General features: G+C 42.7%; 1 protein-coding gene and 1 long non-coding RNA gene across 5 annotated transcripts in view; one reads left to right on the top strand and one right to left on the bottom strand.

Annotated features, from left to right (window-relative positions):
• The window catches only part of LOC120065023, a 28235-nt gene extending 25412 nt beyond the window's left edge, over window positions 1-2823 (bottom strand). The window contains exon 1 of the long non-coding RNA XR_005478636.1: window positions 2385-2823. This is a non-coding gene — a long non-coding RNA (uncharacterized LOC120065023). The remainder of the gene's footprint in view (window positions 1-2384) is intronic.
• Window positions 2824-2870: 47 nt separating this feature from the next.
• smpd2b (sphingomyelin phosphodiesterase 2b) lies at window positions 2871-13273 on the top strand. Of its 4 annotated transcripts, none has more exons than XM_039015667.1 (11): window positions 2871-3210; window positions 4447-4595; window positions 4709-4805; window positions 6672-6748; window positions 7752-7845; window positions 7957-8046; window positions 9938-10020; window positions 10111-10243; window positions 10401-10505; window positions 10698-10872; window positions 11038-13273. In XM_039015667.1, the coding sequence occupies exons 2-11, from the start codon at window positions 4546-4548 to the stop codon at window positions 11460-11462; spliced, it is 1329 nt and encodes a 442-aa protein (XP_038871595.1). In that variant the 5' UTR covers window positions 2871-3210; window positions 4447-4545; the 3' UTR covers window positions 11463-13273. The 4 variants fall into 4 exon arrangements, with proteins under 4 accessions (XP_038871595.1, XP_038871593.1, XP_038871596.1 ...); XM_039015665.1 differs by having other exon boundaries at window positions 4393-4595; XM_039015668.1 differs by having other exon boundaries at window positions 2873-3210; window positions 4393-4595; window positions 10698-10851.
• Window positions 13274-14037: the final 764 nt, after the last annotated feature.

Here is a 14037-nt window from a genome sequence, read left to right as displayed (position 1 = left end):
GGAGAGTTGTATGGTATTGAAGCTCGTCTGGAGGTTAGTTAACACAGTGTGCAAAGAAGGGCCAGATGTATACAGAATGGTGTCGTCTGCGTAGAGGTGGATCAGAGAATCACCAGCAGCAAGAGCGACATCATTGATGTAGAGAGAAGATTTGGCCCATTCCGAATGAACCCTGTGTCACCCCCATAGAGACTGCCAGAGGTCCGGACAACAGGCCCTCCAATTTGACACAATGAACTCTATCTGAGAAGTAGTTGGTGAACGAGGCGAGGCAGTCATTTGAGAAACCAAGGCTGTTGAGTCTGCCGATAAGAATGTGGTGATTGACAGAGTCGAAAGCCTTGGCCAAGTCAATGAATACAGCTGTACAGTATCGTCTCTTATTGATGGCGGTTATGATATCATTTAGGACCTTAAGTGGCTGAGGTGCACCCATGACCAGCTCGGAAACCAGATTGCATAGCGGAGAAGGTACGGTGGGATTCGAAATGGTCGGTGATCTGTTATTTAACATGGCTTTCGAAGACCTTAGAAAGGCAGAGTAGGATAGAAATAGGTCTGTAGCAGTTTGGGTCGAGAGTGTCTCCCCCTTTGAAGAGGGGGATGACCACGGCAGCTTTCCAATCTTTGGGGATCTCAGACAATACGAAAGAGAGGTTGAGCAGGCTAGTAATAGGTGTTGCAACAATTTCAGCGGATAATTTTAGAAAGAGAGGGTCCAGATTGTCGAGCCCGGCTGATTTGTAGGGGTCCAGATTTTGCAGTTCTTTCAGAACATCAGCTATCTGGATTTGGGTGGAGGAGAAATGAGGGAGGCATTGGGCAAGTTGCTGTTGGAGGCACAGGGCTGTTGACCAGGGTGGAAAGCATGGCCAGCCGTAGAAAAATGCTTATTGAAATTCTCAATTATCGCAGATTTATCGGTGGTGACCGTGTTTCCTAGCTTCAGTGCAGTGGGCAGCTGGGAGGAGGTGCTCTTAATCTCCATGGACTTTACAGTGTCCCAGAACGTTTTGGAACTCTTGAAAAAATTAAGTCAAATCATGACGTCAGTGACGTGGTCTAGAAAGATGAATGACCATTCGAAAGATTTTTCCCAGTCTGAGCTCCCCCCCACTTCCCCCAGAGTTCCCAGTTTTCTTGAACACTCTGAAGTCGGAAGTTGGGGATTACCGAGTTCCCAGTAGTTTTGAACGTGGCGACGATGAGTAGACTATGTCTCTTCTCATGGGGTCATCAGTAGTTACCACAGCCACCAAGTCCTAAACCTTGCCTATTTCAAACATTTCTCTTCTTAAAATCTAATTTTATACCCAACCTTAACCGCACTGCTTATCTTATGCCTAACCTTAAATTAAGACCAAAAAGCATACTTTCATTCCATTAATGTTTACTTTGTGGTAACTAGTGGAAACACACACAGGAAGCAATGATTTAAACTCCCATAGAGTACCACAGTATGAGTCAAAATACCCATAACACCGAGCAATCAAACAGGAAAATGGTTCCAATCGTTTTTCCGATAGGGGATGTCAGAAACACTTCAAATAAGAGCTGTGTTTTGGTGTAGGCATGTAACCATGTAAATATCTCTAGGACAAGGTGATTTTAAGCAATATATTTGCTTTGTTTACCCACAAAGAAATGAAATGCTAATTGGCTGCTAATGTGGCTATCAAAGAACTACAAATACCATAGTGATCTGGACGAGACTGCCAAAACGAGGCAAAGGTAATCTAATGTTAACTAAATGTAGTAATGAATAAATTGGCAATTGTGTGAACTGCAAGTTTTGAATTGACACAATACCTGTTTAGCGAAGGTTTTAGCTGGAGACAGACAATGTGCAGGAACTTTATGGGATTTTTAGTCTTGCATGATGTCTACTTTAATGTAGCAGTTTCGAATAGGAAAGTAAATAGAGCCGAATATGTAACCTTTATTTAACTAGGCAAGTCAGTTAAGAATAAATTCTTATTTACAATGACGGCCTACTGGGGAACAGTGGGTTAACTGCCTTGTTCGGACAGAACGACAGCTTTGTACCTTGTCAGCTCAGGGACTTGATCCAGCAACCTTTCGGGTACTGGTCAAACACTCTAACCACTAAGCTACCTGCCGCCCCGAATATATTGATAAGTAACCTTGTCCAATAGATTTACATGGTTATCAAAACCTCATGCCAGGGTAAACCTAAACGAAACAGAGCCCTTATTTTAAGTGTTTCTAAAAAATCCCCTATGGGAAACATTTATGGTGGGAAAAGGAAAGAAACCATTTCCCGTTTGACCGCAGGGTTTTATGGGTATTATGGCACCGCCGCTGTGGGGCTCTGTTAGACAGTTCTGCAAGCGTTATAATGTCAATATACTTTTGTTACTCACCAAATATGAAGTTTCGCTGGGCAACTATCTTCATTTACTCCCGGTACAGCCAGTATGTACTTCCAAAAAAGCTCTGAATAAAAACGTACAAGCAAACAAAAATATTCCTCTTCGGCACCTCCAATGTATTGAGCTGTTGTAGACTTCCGACCTGTGCGTGGCAGTAATGAGGGATTTAGGCCTACATTGGCGGTGCCGAAAAGTCATTTTTTTCGGGCGCTTGTAAATTTGTATTTATTTAGAGAATATACAAATCATACATTCTCGACATCTCTAACGCACAAATACTTGGGCAGGTTTCGTAATGCTTACGATGTTACCAGTGTACTGATATAAGTAGGACACGTGACATCACGACAGTTTTGAGAAAAAACTCTTTATACCGGAGTTGTTTCGAGATAGCTATGCATATTAATGACACGAGGCTAGTCGCGTAGCATCTCTCTCTCTCCATTGAATGCTGGTGGTTGACGTCAACCGAATATTCCACCCAAAATTACAAGATTGAGATTTATCCACCAATCCAAAGAAAGGATAGGGGGTCGCTAGACAACCCACAGTGCCGCTTTGTGGACGACTCCCATTGTTAGGGCGGAGAGACATGTATCTTGTCAGAATATTCATAATCTTTGGTCAAGCACAGCAGCGATGGGAAAACTGCATTGGCTGGAAACAAGCTATTTGTCAGTAAATAAAACAAAACCCAAAGTAAGGTATTATGACGAACAGGGTTGCAAAAGTATCACCCTGTTTTCTTGACTTGTCAGCACGCGACATGTGACCAATTGCAGCCACACGGAACTTGCTAGTAAGCCTGCTTGTAAAGGTTGGTAAATTCATTGACTATCTAGCTAAAATAATTTGCTAGCTTGATAGATTATTATCAAAGTTTACTCGCACCAAGTTGTCACCCATCTGCTCCATTTATGTAACTAATGTTAGCTAGCTAGAGTCTATAAACAGTTAACAGTAAGAGTCTGTTTCTGTGTCATGAAAGTCCAAGCCTGCTAGCTAAAGCCTGTTTTGCTTTATGTTGTGTTAGCTAGCCATGTTGATGGTGCACTAACTTCGATAGATTGTCTCTGGTTGTCAATGCAAACCAGCTGTAGTGGTGGTCAATTAGCCTGCTATGGGTAGCAATCTGGTCTCGAGACAGTCCTACTCCCCGTAGAACGATGTCTCGAGCTCTGGCGCCTAGCTAAGAATTTAACTCATATTGTAAAACGTCTTCTCTTTTCAACAATATATATTGCTATCTGGGGCCTAGGGAAGGCAGTTGGCTGTGTCTTAACTTTAGGATCATAAACGTATGTTGCCTGCAAGGTTATCTGTTTTAAATACATAGCTAACGTTAGCTAGTTACATTATTGCATGCGCAAATTGACAAATCAGATACTTTGTGTGTGTGTTTGGTAAAAAATAAATAATAATAATAATAATAGTTTAAATTCACTTAGGCGAATCATCACATATTAAAACATACATAAATTATGGGTATATACAACCAGTTTTTGATTCATCTGATGTTTGTATGGCCTACCTATTAAGCAAAGAAAAGACCTCCTTTAGGAATGCGTTTCGCTTTTGTTGACTACGGTAATGAGTATTGACACTGGGTTAAGCTTAGGCCCACCCTTTATATTCAGTGGAAGGCCTCTCATTCTAACGTAACCCTCCAGGTCTTTTCACCTGCTCTCATTCATCTGTCCTGTGTCAGTGTGTCTCCTATGTCAGCAGTGTGTTGGCTTAGGTTAGGTCAGTCTGCTATGCCCCCCTGCAAGAGAGGAGACAGACAGTGAGTGTGGTGGCCCCCTGCGTTGTTGGACTGTGTGGGTTAATGATTTAGTGCTGCCAGGTATATTTAAATATATGTTTTATTGAACTTCTAAGTAATGTCCTCTCTCACATAGGATTGTGAGCATACAATAAAAGTTGCTTAGGCTGGCTATAGACACTTAGAGAGCATTCAGCCTCAAAGTTGACTAACTCTGCTCTGTCAATGTTCCAGTCATAGTCCTCACTGCTGATCCTAACCAGGGATGTGGCTTCATCCACACAACAGGGACTAACCTCAGCTGCCACACAGTGACTAGCCTAACCACACAGGCAGGCATTGACCACCGTTGAAGTCTGCCGTCACTGTTCATTTATTCCTATAACCATGGCTGACAGCAACACCATCAGGCTCCGAGTCTTCTCCCTCAACTGCTGGTGAGTGCTGTTTTGTTTTTAGTGTGTGCAGAGTAAGCATATATTCTTTTGCATCGCACACATACTAGAGCTATAATGTGGTCATGTTGTCTGTCTGTCCTTCCTGTTCTCAGGGGTATCCGTTACCTCAGCAAGCACTGTCGGGAGCGCTACGCCATGATCGGAGAGCTTTTGAACAGAGAGGAGCATGATATTGTCCTGCTGCAAGAGGTTAGTGCACACTGGTCTGTTCTGCTCATATTTTGGTGAAGGAGGTCCACTGTGTTACACCCCATTCCACCACTCACACCCCATTCCACCACTCTCACAGCTGTCTCGACTGTCTGGGCATTTTGCCAAAGCTGTGGAATTTTTCCACCCTTACATTCCTACTATATATATATATATATAGTTGGAAGTTTACATACACCATAGCCAAATATATTTAAATTCAATTTTTCACAATTCCTGACATTTAATCCTAGTTTAAAATCCCTGTTTTAGGTCAGTTAGGATGACCACTTTATTTTAAGAATGTGAAATGTCAGAATAATAGTAGAGAGAATTATTTATTTCAGCTTTTATTTCATCACATTCCCAGTGGGTCAGAAGTTTACATGCACTCAATTCGTATTTGGTAGCATTGCCTTTAAATTGTTTAACTTGGGTCAAATGTTTTGGGTACCCTTCCACAACAAGTTGGGTGAATTTTGGCCCATTCCTCCTGACAGAGCTGGTGTAACTGAGTCAGGCTTGTAGGCCTCCTTGCTCGCACACGTTTTTTCAGTTCTGCCCACAAATGTTCTATAGGATTGAGGTCAGGGCTTTGTGATGGCCACTCCAATACCTTGACTTTGTTGTTCTTAAGCCATTTTGCCACAACTTTGGAAGTATGCTTGGGGTCATTGTCCATTTGGAAGACCCATTTGCGACCAAGCTTTAACTTCCTGACTGATGTCTTGAGATATTGCTTCAATATATCCACATCATTTTCCTTCTCATGATGCCATGTATTTTGTGAAGTGCACCAGTCCCTCCTGCAGCTAAGCACCCCCACAACTTGATGCTTCCACCCCCGTGCTTCACAGTTGGGATGGCTTTCTTCGGCTTGCAAGCCTCCCCCTTTTTCCTCCAAACATAACTGGTCATTATGGCCAAACAGTTCTATTTTTGTTTCATCAGACCAGAGGACATTTCTTCAAAAAAGTACGATCTTTGTCCTCATGTGCAGTTTCAAACCGTAGTCTGGCTTTTTTATGGCGGTTTTGGAGCAGTGGTTTCTTCCTTGCTGAGCGGCCTTTCAGGTTATGTCGATATAGGACTCGTTTTACTGTGGATATAGATACTTTTGTACCTGTTTCCTCCAGCATTTTCACAAGGTCCTTTGCTGCTGTTCTGGGATTGATTTGCACTTTTCGCACCAAAGTACATTCATCTCTAGGAGACAGAACGCGTCTCCTTCCTGAGCGGTATGGCGGCTGCGTGGTCCCATGGTGTTTATGCTTGCGTACTATTGTTTGTACAGTTGAAAGTGGTACCTTCAGGCGTTTGGAAATTGCTCCCAATGATGAACCAGACTTGTGGAGGTCTACATTTTTTTTCTGAGGTCTTGGCTGATTTCTTTTGATTTTCCCATGATGTCAAGCATGTCACTGCGTTTGAAGGTAGGCCTTGAAATACATCCAGTTGTAACTTAAATCTGCTTGAAAATCTTTGGCAAGACTTGAAAATGGGTGTCTAGCAATGATCAATAACCAATTTGACAGAGCTTGAAGAATAATGGGCAATTATTGTACATTCCAGGTGTGCTAAGCTCTTAGATAGTTACCCAGAAAGACTCACAGCTGTATTCACTGCCAAATGTGATTATAACATGTATTCACTAAGGGGTGTGAATGAGATTTAATTTTCAATTAATTAACATTTCTAAAAACATGTTTTCACTTTATCATTATGGGGTATTGTGAGGGGGAAAAAAGCTATTAAATAAAGGTTTTATTCAGGCTGTAACACAACAAAATGTGGAATAAGTCAAAGGGTATGAATACTTTCTGAAGGCACTGTGTGTTCTCAATGTATCCTGGGTTTATTTTTCAGGTCTGGAGTGAAAAAGACTTCCTCTGCTTGAAAAGGAAACTTTCCTCTACCCATCCGCACTCCCATTACTTCAAAAGGTACAATTAGAAATCTGGTTCAATCTGTTGGTGTGGCTGGCCTTATAGGACCTCCATGTAGTTAGTTTTCCTAGTAATCCCTTCATCAACTCTCAGAACATATGTGGGAAATATTTTAAATCCGACTCATTCAGTTGCTCAGTCAAACATTTCTTTAAGGACTTAATTTAATGGGAACACAGCAAACACACAGTGATCCCTGTGCTTTGTATTGTACACTGCGCTTTCATGTCAACCACAAGAAACATTACTATTAATTTGTAAGAATTATTTTGTAAGAGAATGACCTCAAAGCAGGAAGATTAGCTAGCTATTGCACAATGGAATTTCTCCAAGTTAAGCGTAATACTTGCTTGACCTCCCATACCAAGGCACAGGGTTGAGATTAGTTCAAAAGCCTTGCATTTCTAATCCGCTCAGTAATTCACTAAAAGAGTGGAGGAGATATTTAAGTCCGCAGATTTGAGTGAGTTGGTTCTTACATTTTAGTCAGTGGTCGCATACACTTCAGCGTATTTACTTTATCTGGACTGGTGTAGTTTGCAATCATGTCTAACAGTCTGCAGCTTTTAGACATAAGAAAAACGGGACTAAACACTTTACTTGAACAGGAGGACTTCAGGACTTCATAACCCATGCTTACCACATTCATAAGCAGTGCATAGGTATGAATGTGTTATAAAGTCCTTCTGTATTTTTATTTATTTTTTATTTCACCTTTATTTAACCAGGTAGGCTAGTTGGGAACAAGTTCTCATTTGCAACTGCGACCTGGCCAAGATAAAGCAAAGCAGTGTGACACAGACAACAACACAGAGTTACACATGGAGTAAACAATAAACAAGCCAATAACACAATGAACAAGTCAATGACACGGTAGAAAAAAGAAAGTCTACATACAGTATGTAGCCTACCCTTAAAGTAAAGTGTGACCAAACACTCTAGTAACGTGGTAGCCTACACATGTATCTTAATGCTGTGTGTTGTGTTTGTGTGTCCCCAGTGGAGTCATAGGCAGTGGAATGGCCACGTTCTCCAGACATAGAATCCATGACGCATTTCTCTACCGCTATTCATTAAACGGCTACCCATACATGGTAAGTCATCTAGTCCTCAGACATTTGTGTGTACAGTATGATGAGTTTGGCTTTGGTAGGTAGTCAGGCATTCTCTTCAGTCCTCACTATGTATCCTGTCCTCTGTTCCAGGCCCACCATGGAGACTGGTTTGGAGGCAAGGCTGTGGGGATGGTCAAATTAAACATAGGCAGACTGGCAGCACACGTCTACGTCACACATGTAAGTGTTTCTATCCAGACTTCCCATCCACACCTGGGAATAAGATGATGGTGCCCTGGTCCAAGGGCAGTTTAGTTCATATCTCCATAATGGTTTAAAGTGAAATCTGTAGTTGCTACATACATTTTTCTTGAAGAAAATGACTTATACCGTGCATTTGGAAAGTATTCAGACCCTTTGACGTTTTCCACATTTTATTACATTACAGCCTTATTCTAAAATGGATTAAATACATTTTTCCCTCATCAATCTATACACAATACGCCATAATGACAAAATGGATTAAAAAACAGAAATACCTTATTTACATAAGTATTCAGACCCTATGCCCTATGCTCAGACCCTATGCTATTCAATTGATTGGACATGTTTTGGAAAGACACACACCTGTTTATAGAAGGTCCTGCAGTTGACAGTGCATGTCAGAGCAAAAACCAAGCCATGAGGTTGAAGGAATTATCCGTGAGCTCTGAGGCAAGATTGTGTCGAGGCACAGATCTGGGGAAAGGTACCAAAAAAATGTCTGCAGCATTGAAGGTCCCCAAGAACACAGTGGCCTTCATCATTCTTAAATGGAAGGAGTTTGGAACCACCAAGACCCTTCCTAGAGCTGGCCGCCCAGCCAAACTGAGCAATCGGGGGAGAAAGGACTTGGTCAGGGAGGTGACCAAGAACCCGATGGTCACTCTGACAGAGCTCCAGAGTTCCTCTGGAGATGGTTGCCCTTCTGGAAGCTTCTCCCAGCTCTGCAGCACCCACCAATTAGGCCTTTATGGTAGCGTGTCCAGACGGAAGCCACTCCTCAGTAAAAGGCACATGACAGCCCTCTTGGAGTTTGCCAAAAGGCACCTAAAGGACTCGGACCATGAGAAACAAGATTCTCTGGTCTGATGAAACCAAGATTGAACTATTTGGCGTCACATCTGGAGGAAACCTGGCACAATCCCTAAGGTGAAGCATGGTGGTGGCAGCATCATGCTGTGGGGATGTCGTTGGGACACTAGTCATGTTCGAGGGAAAGATGAATGGAGCAAAGTGCAGAGAGTTCCTTGATGAAAACCTGCTCCAGAGTGCTCAGGATCTCAGACATGGGCGAAGGTTCACCTTCCAACAGGACAACGACCCTAAGCACACAGCCAAGACAACGCAGGAGTGGCTTTGGGACAAGTCTCTGATTGTCCTTGAGTAGCCCAGACTAGAACCCGATCAAACATCTCTGGAGAGACCTGAAAATAGCTGTGCAGCAACGCTCCCCATTCAACCTGACAGAGCTTGAGTCGATCTGCAGAGAAGAATGGGAGAAACTCCCCAAATACACTTGTGCCAAGCGCTTAGCGTCATACCCAAGAAGACTCAATTCTGTAATCGCTTTCAGTGTAAAGGGTCTGAATACTTATGTAAATGTGATAAACTAGCAAACATTAAAAAAAGAAAACGTCTTTGCTTTATTATGGGGTATTGTGTGTCGATTGATGAGGGGGGGAAACAATTTAATCAACTTTAGAATAAGGCTGTAACGTAACAAAATGTCAAGGGGTCTGAATACTTTCCGAATGTACTGTACATGACTCATGAGCTTAGTTCAACTGTAGTACCCCATCAGAACCCAAAATATATAAGCTTTTTCAAATCAAATTTATTGGTCACATACACATGGTTAGCACAGTCAATGAATTTGAGAGTGCTTACATTTCTTCAAACCCATCCCTCCGCAGTGGTGGGGAGTCCGCTTTGTTGTTTGAACTGCAGATTGCCCTTTTAAGGTTAAGAATTTGGGGAGTTTGCTGATCCTGGATCTGTGCCTAGGGGTAACTTCTACCTGTAGCAGACAGATGCATATGAGATGTATCTATCGCTAATGTGGTGTCCTCTTCCTGTGTGTGTTGTCCAGCTGCATGCAGAGTACTGCAGGGAGAAAGACTCCTACTTACCTCATAGAGTGGTACAGGCCTGGGAGCTGCAGCAGTTTATTCGGTAAGGAGGCTAACACTCAATGCACACGGCCTCTTGCCATTTTAATTTCAGTGCCATTTTAATGGGTGTTATTCTGATCTATTCTGTTAGTCATACCTCCAGTGGAGCAGACCTGGTGATTTTGGCCGGAGATCTGAACCTGCATCCCCAGGACCTTGGTAACCGGTTGCTACGGACATACACTGGCCTCCGGGACAGTTACACAGAGACTGCTAAGTTTGATGTATGATGATCAGTCCAGTGTCATTCTTTTTTTTCATTTGAAATCAAACTGAAATATCTTGCAGAGGAGAGGTTGATTATGTTTTATTAGTTGTGGACATGCCTCTAATGCTTTATTAAAATTAACTGAAAAGCTTTTAATCATCTTTTCTCCGTAGGGCTGTGAGGACGGCATCACTTTTATAGCAGATAACCCTTTCATCAATCCCAAAGAGCTCTGCCCCTTCGAGAAGGGCATCAGAATAGATTACATCCTCTACAAGGTGACAGTGGGAAGGATTGTTGGATATCTGGCTTTTGTTGTAGTTTCTAACAAACTTTCATATTTGACTAACAGTCTGCCAATATGTACTGGATGTTAAATGTGCCTACTTATTATAAAATAGACATGGAAGAGACATTGATCATTGTATTGATGGTACATCTTGTACACTAAAATGTGTTGTCATTCCCAGGGGTCAGGAAGAGTGTCTATCCAGTGTGAGTCTCTGTCAACCACCAAGGGTTCTGTCCCTGACCATCCCTTCCCTTACTCTGACCACGAGGCCCTTAGCGCAGAGCTGCAGCTGCAGACCCTGACCCAACAGGCAGGAGGAGACGAGACCAGAGGTGAGCAGGACTGTGCTGCAGGTACTCATTCTAAGCCTAGATGTGATTCACAATGATTTGAAGTGTAACTCTTACAGGTTTTTAATATTGTCATTATGACTCTTAAAGCTGATGTATGCATTTTGTCAGTAATCTTCCAAATGTGATGGCCTAGGGTTTGACTTGCTATTTCCCTTCTTCCCTCAGGTAAGCTGGCTGAGCTGGTGGACATTGTGACGGAGGCCCGTACTGAGGTGAAGGTGGGCCTGTACTGTGCTGAGAGGATGCGCTACACGGCAGCTCGTACCGGGGTGATGGGCATGGCCCTGCTGCTGTTGGAGCTGGCCATCGCTGCTGTTCCCTGGCTGGCCCTGGGAGCTGACCAGCCCTTCCCCCGGGCCTCCTTTTACCTACTGGGGGTGCTGTGCTTTGCCATCCTGATCACCACCTTCCTGCTCTACATCTTCTACACCATGGAGGTGAAGGCTCTACAGGGGGCAGAGGACCAGATGAGGCTGGCTGTGGGGAGCCTCCAGGAGAGGCTGAGGGGATTCCCCCTTGCCCAGCCCCTGAACCCCCTCTGTAGGCCACTGGACAGACAGGACCCCTGCCCTCTGGAGCCAGAGGAATAGAGGCAGGAGGAGGAGGAGGGGGGGGTATAAAATGAACTGTGAGGAACTGATCTTAAAGATGGAATCTGCAGTAGGGGAAACAATGCCCCATGGCTGTTTTTGTTGATGAAGCAGCGGTGGGGAGTGTCGAGGATTAAGATAGAACAGCTGCATATGTACTGTAATTTCTTTTATCGCGTATTGAATGATGTCTGATGGGGAAAAAGTGTTTGTAGTTATTTGCTGTTGTAATATTGCAAACGGACGTGGCAGTTTCACCTTTAAGGATACCAGCTTTAAAGCGGTCCTGGGACTTGTCTGTCTGCATCGACTGAATGTACTTTATGCTATTGAGGATTCACTGCAGTAGAAGCATGCAGCATAAGGTTTGACTTAATGATTTGAACCAAAAGAAAAGGACACTTCTTGAAGTGGTTTTGCTCATGTGCTTAGCTGCTATGTTTTGTGTAGTTTTAACGTTGTCCATCTGTAAATTCCACTCGACAATCTTTGGATTGCGCCGCACTTACTCATCTTCCCTCTCGAACAATGACAGCTTCTCGTGACAATTGGCCATGAGACAATCGGGTGATAAACGCATTCTTAACGTACATCTTTCCTATAGTCCAGACCTGAGGATTGCATTGGCACTAGGAGGTTCCTCAGGTCTGGCTTGCATTCCACCACTCAGGGTGTTGGTGGGACCAATTCTTTCCTCTGTTTCATGAATTCCTTTTACAGTGTATAGCAGCTTAGAGCCTCTTTAGCACAACTCAGGGACGATGTATGACGTCTGCTTTTAGTGGAGCCATGTTTTGTTCAGTTGTTGTGAATGTTACACGAAGTTCCAAATTGATCCGCCCAGCCCTTACACCCTAGGCACTCCTGTAGATCTGAAAGGCTTGGATAGGTAGATGCATTGCTGTAGTAGCTATGTCTTCTGATTGGATGGGTGGATCTATTACCATATTGCTTCCACCTATCCAAATCCTCTCAGATCAGCAGGAGTGTCTAAGGAGTAGAGTCTTAAGGGTCCATTTGGAATTCAGCATCCGAGTGCCCTGCAGGACAAGAGCTCCTGTGACATGGTCAGTTTCAAATGGACTGTGGGCGACAAAGCACAGTTCCCCTTCTTGAGCTGTACATTAGGCTTTTATTTCGTAGACGTGTTGGGAGGAGATGATCAGATCTCTTGAGCGGTGGCTGCACTGTCCCAAAGAGAGAGATTTGAACGCATTCGCTTGTCTTGTGTAGTGTTTTTTTAGAAACTTGATTTAATCAAGTAATTTGCTCTAATGATTTATTTATGACATTAACAAATAATTTTCGTAACCAATCAATGCACACTTGTAAAGAGTCATATAGAGTTGAGAAGATCAAGTTGTTTGAGTACCTGCACTTGATTAGCAAGATAAAGCTCTTAATGTACCTACCTTGTAACTTACCTACCTTGTAATTGAATGTACTGTAAAACGAAGGCCGGTGCAACCATTGCTGCATATGCAGAGATTGTCAATTTAAAAGCACAGAACTGTAACCCTGTCCGCTTCTTTCAGGGGTTCAGTTTAGTGCAATTAATGATGGGAAAAGACTGAATCATTCGTATTTTATATTACACATAGATACATTCAATTATCTTCACAAATGTGGGCTAGTTAAATGTATTTTGGCACTCCTTTGAATCATCTTGGTTAAAATGGAACTCTAGCTAATATTGTATAGTTACTAACAATCCATGATAACATTTCAGGCAGTATTCAATCCACTTGATTGTTATTGACAATTTGAAGGACATGATTATAAAGGAAATAATAAATCGTCTATACTAATATTTGGATTTCTGTGAACTGTGTTTGTTATAGTGTGATTACTTCTTAGGATCTGCAAATGAATGACAATCCACTTTAATTTTTTTTACATTTTGTCAGATGCTCTTATCCAAAATGACTTACAGTAGTGAGTGCATACTTTTTCAGAATGATCCCCCATGGGAATTGAACCCACAACCCTGGTGTTGCAAGTGCCGTGCTCTGCCAACTGAGCCACACGGGAATCAACACTCATTGACGCTGCAGCTTTGGAAGAGCCTACAGTCTTTCAGACATTCTGTTCATATCATCTGCTAAGCTTAGTAACTTAATCGGTAGAAGCATGGCGCTTGCAACACCAATGGTTGTGGGTTCGATTCCAGTCACAGTGCACCATTCACTTTGGAGTCGTGCGGTATAAAGATATCTCAATTTCTTTGTGGTTCTAATGGACCTTTTTACCACTAGAGGGCAATGTTGCACATGTAGCAGATACTGACCACCTGAGGATGGCGATACAATTCTAATGGCAAACCAAACAAATAGACAGGCAAGATAAGGTGACCCATGTGATATAGCTTTCAATGATTAACCATGTGATGTCTCCCATCTGTGGTATAGTCTTTGCTGGAAATGCAAACACTTACACACAAAGATCTTCAACTTTAAGAGAAATAGATGTATTTTGAAATATGGACTTTTTGTACATTTACTTCCCATATATAGGTTTTGTTTACACTGACATTTGGGTTTATTACAAGGTAATAATCATATAGCCGACCACTGAC

The sequence above is a fragment of the Salvelinus namaycush genome, chromosome 20 (assembly GCF_016432855.1).
Source record: "Salvelinus namaycush isolate Seneca chromosome 20, SaNama_1.0, whole genome shotgun sequence".
NCBI classification, from domain to species: Eukaryota; Metazoa; Chordata; class Actinopteri; order Salmoniformes; family Salmonidae; genus Salvelinus; species Salvelinus namaycush.
This window is presented reverse-complemented; position numbering and strand designations above follow the sequence as displayed.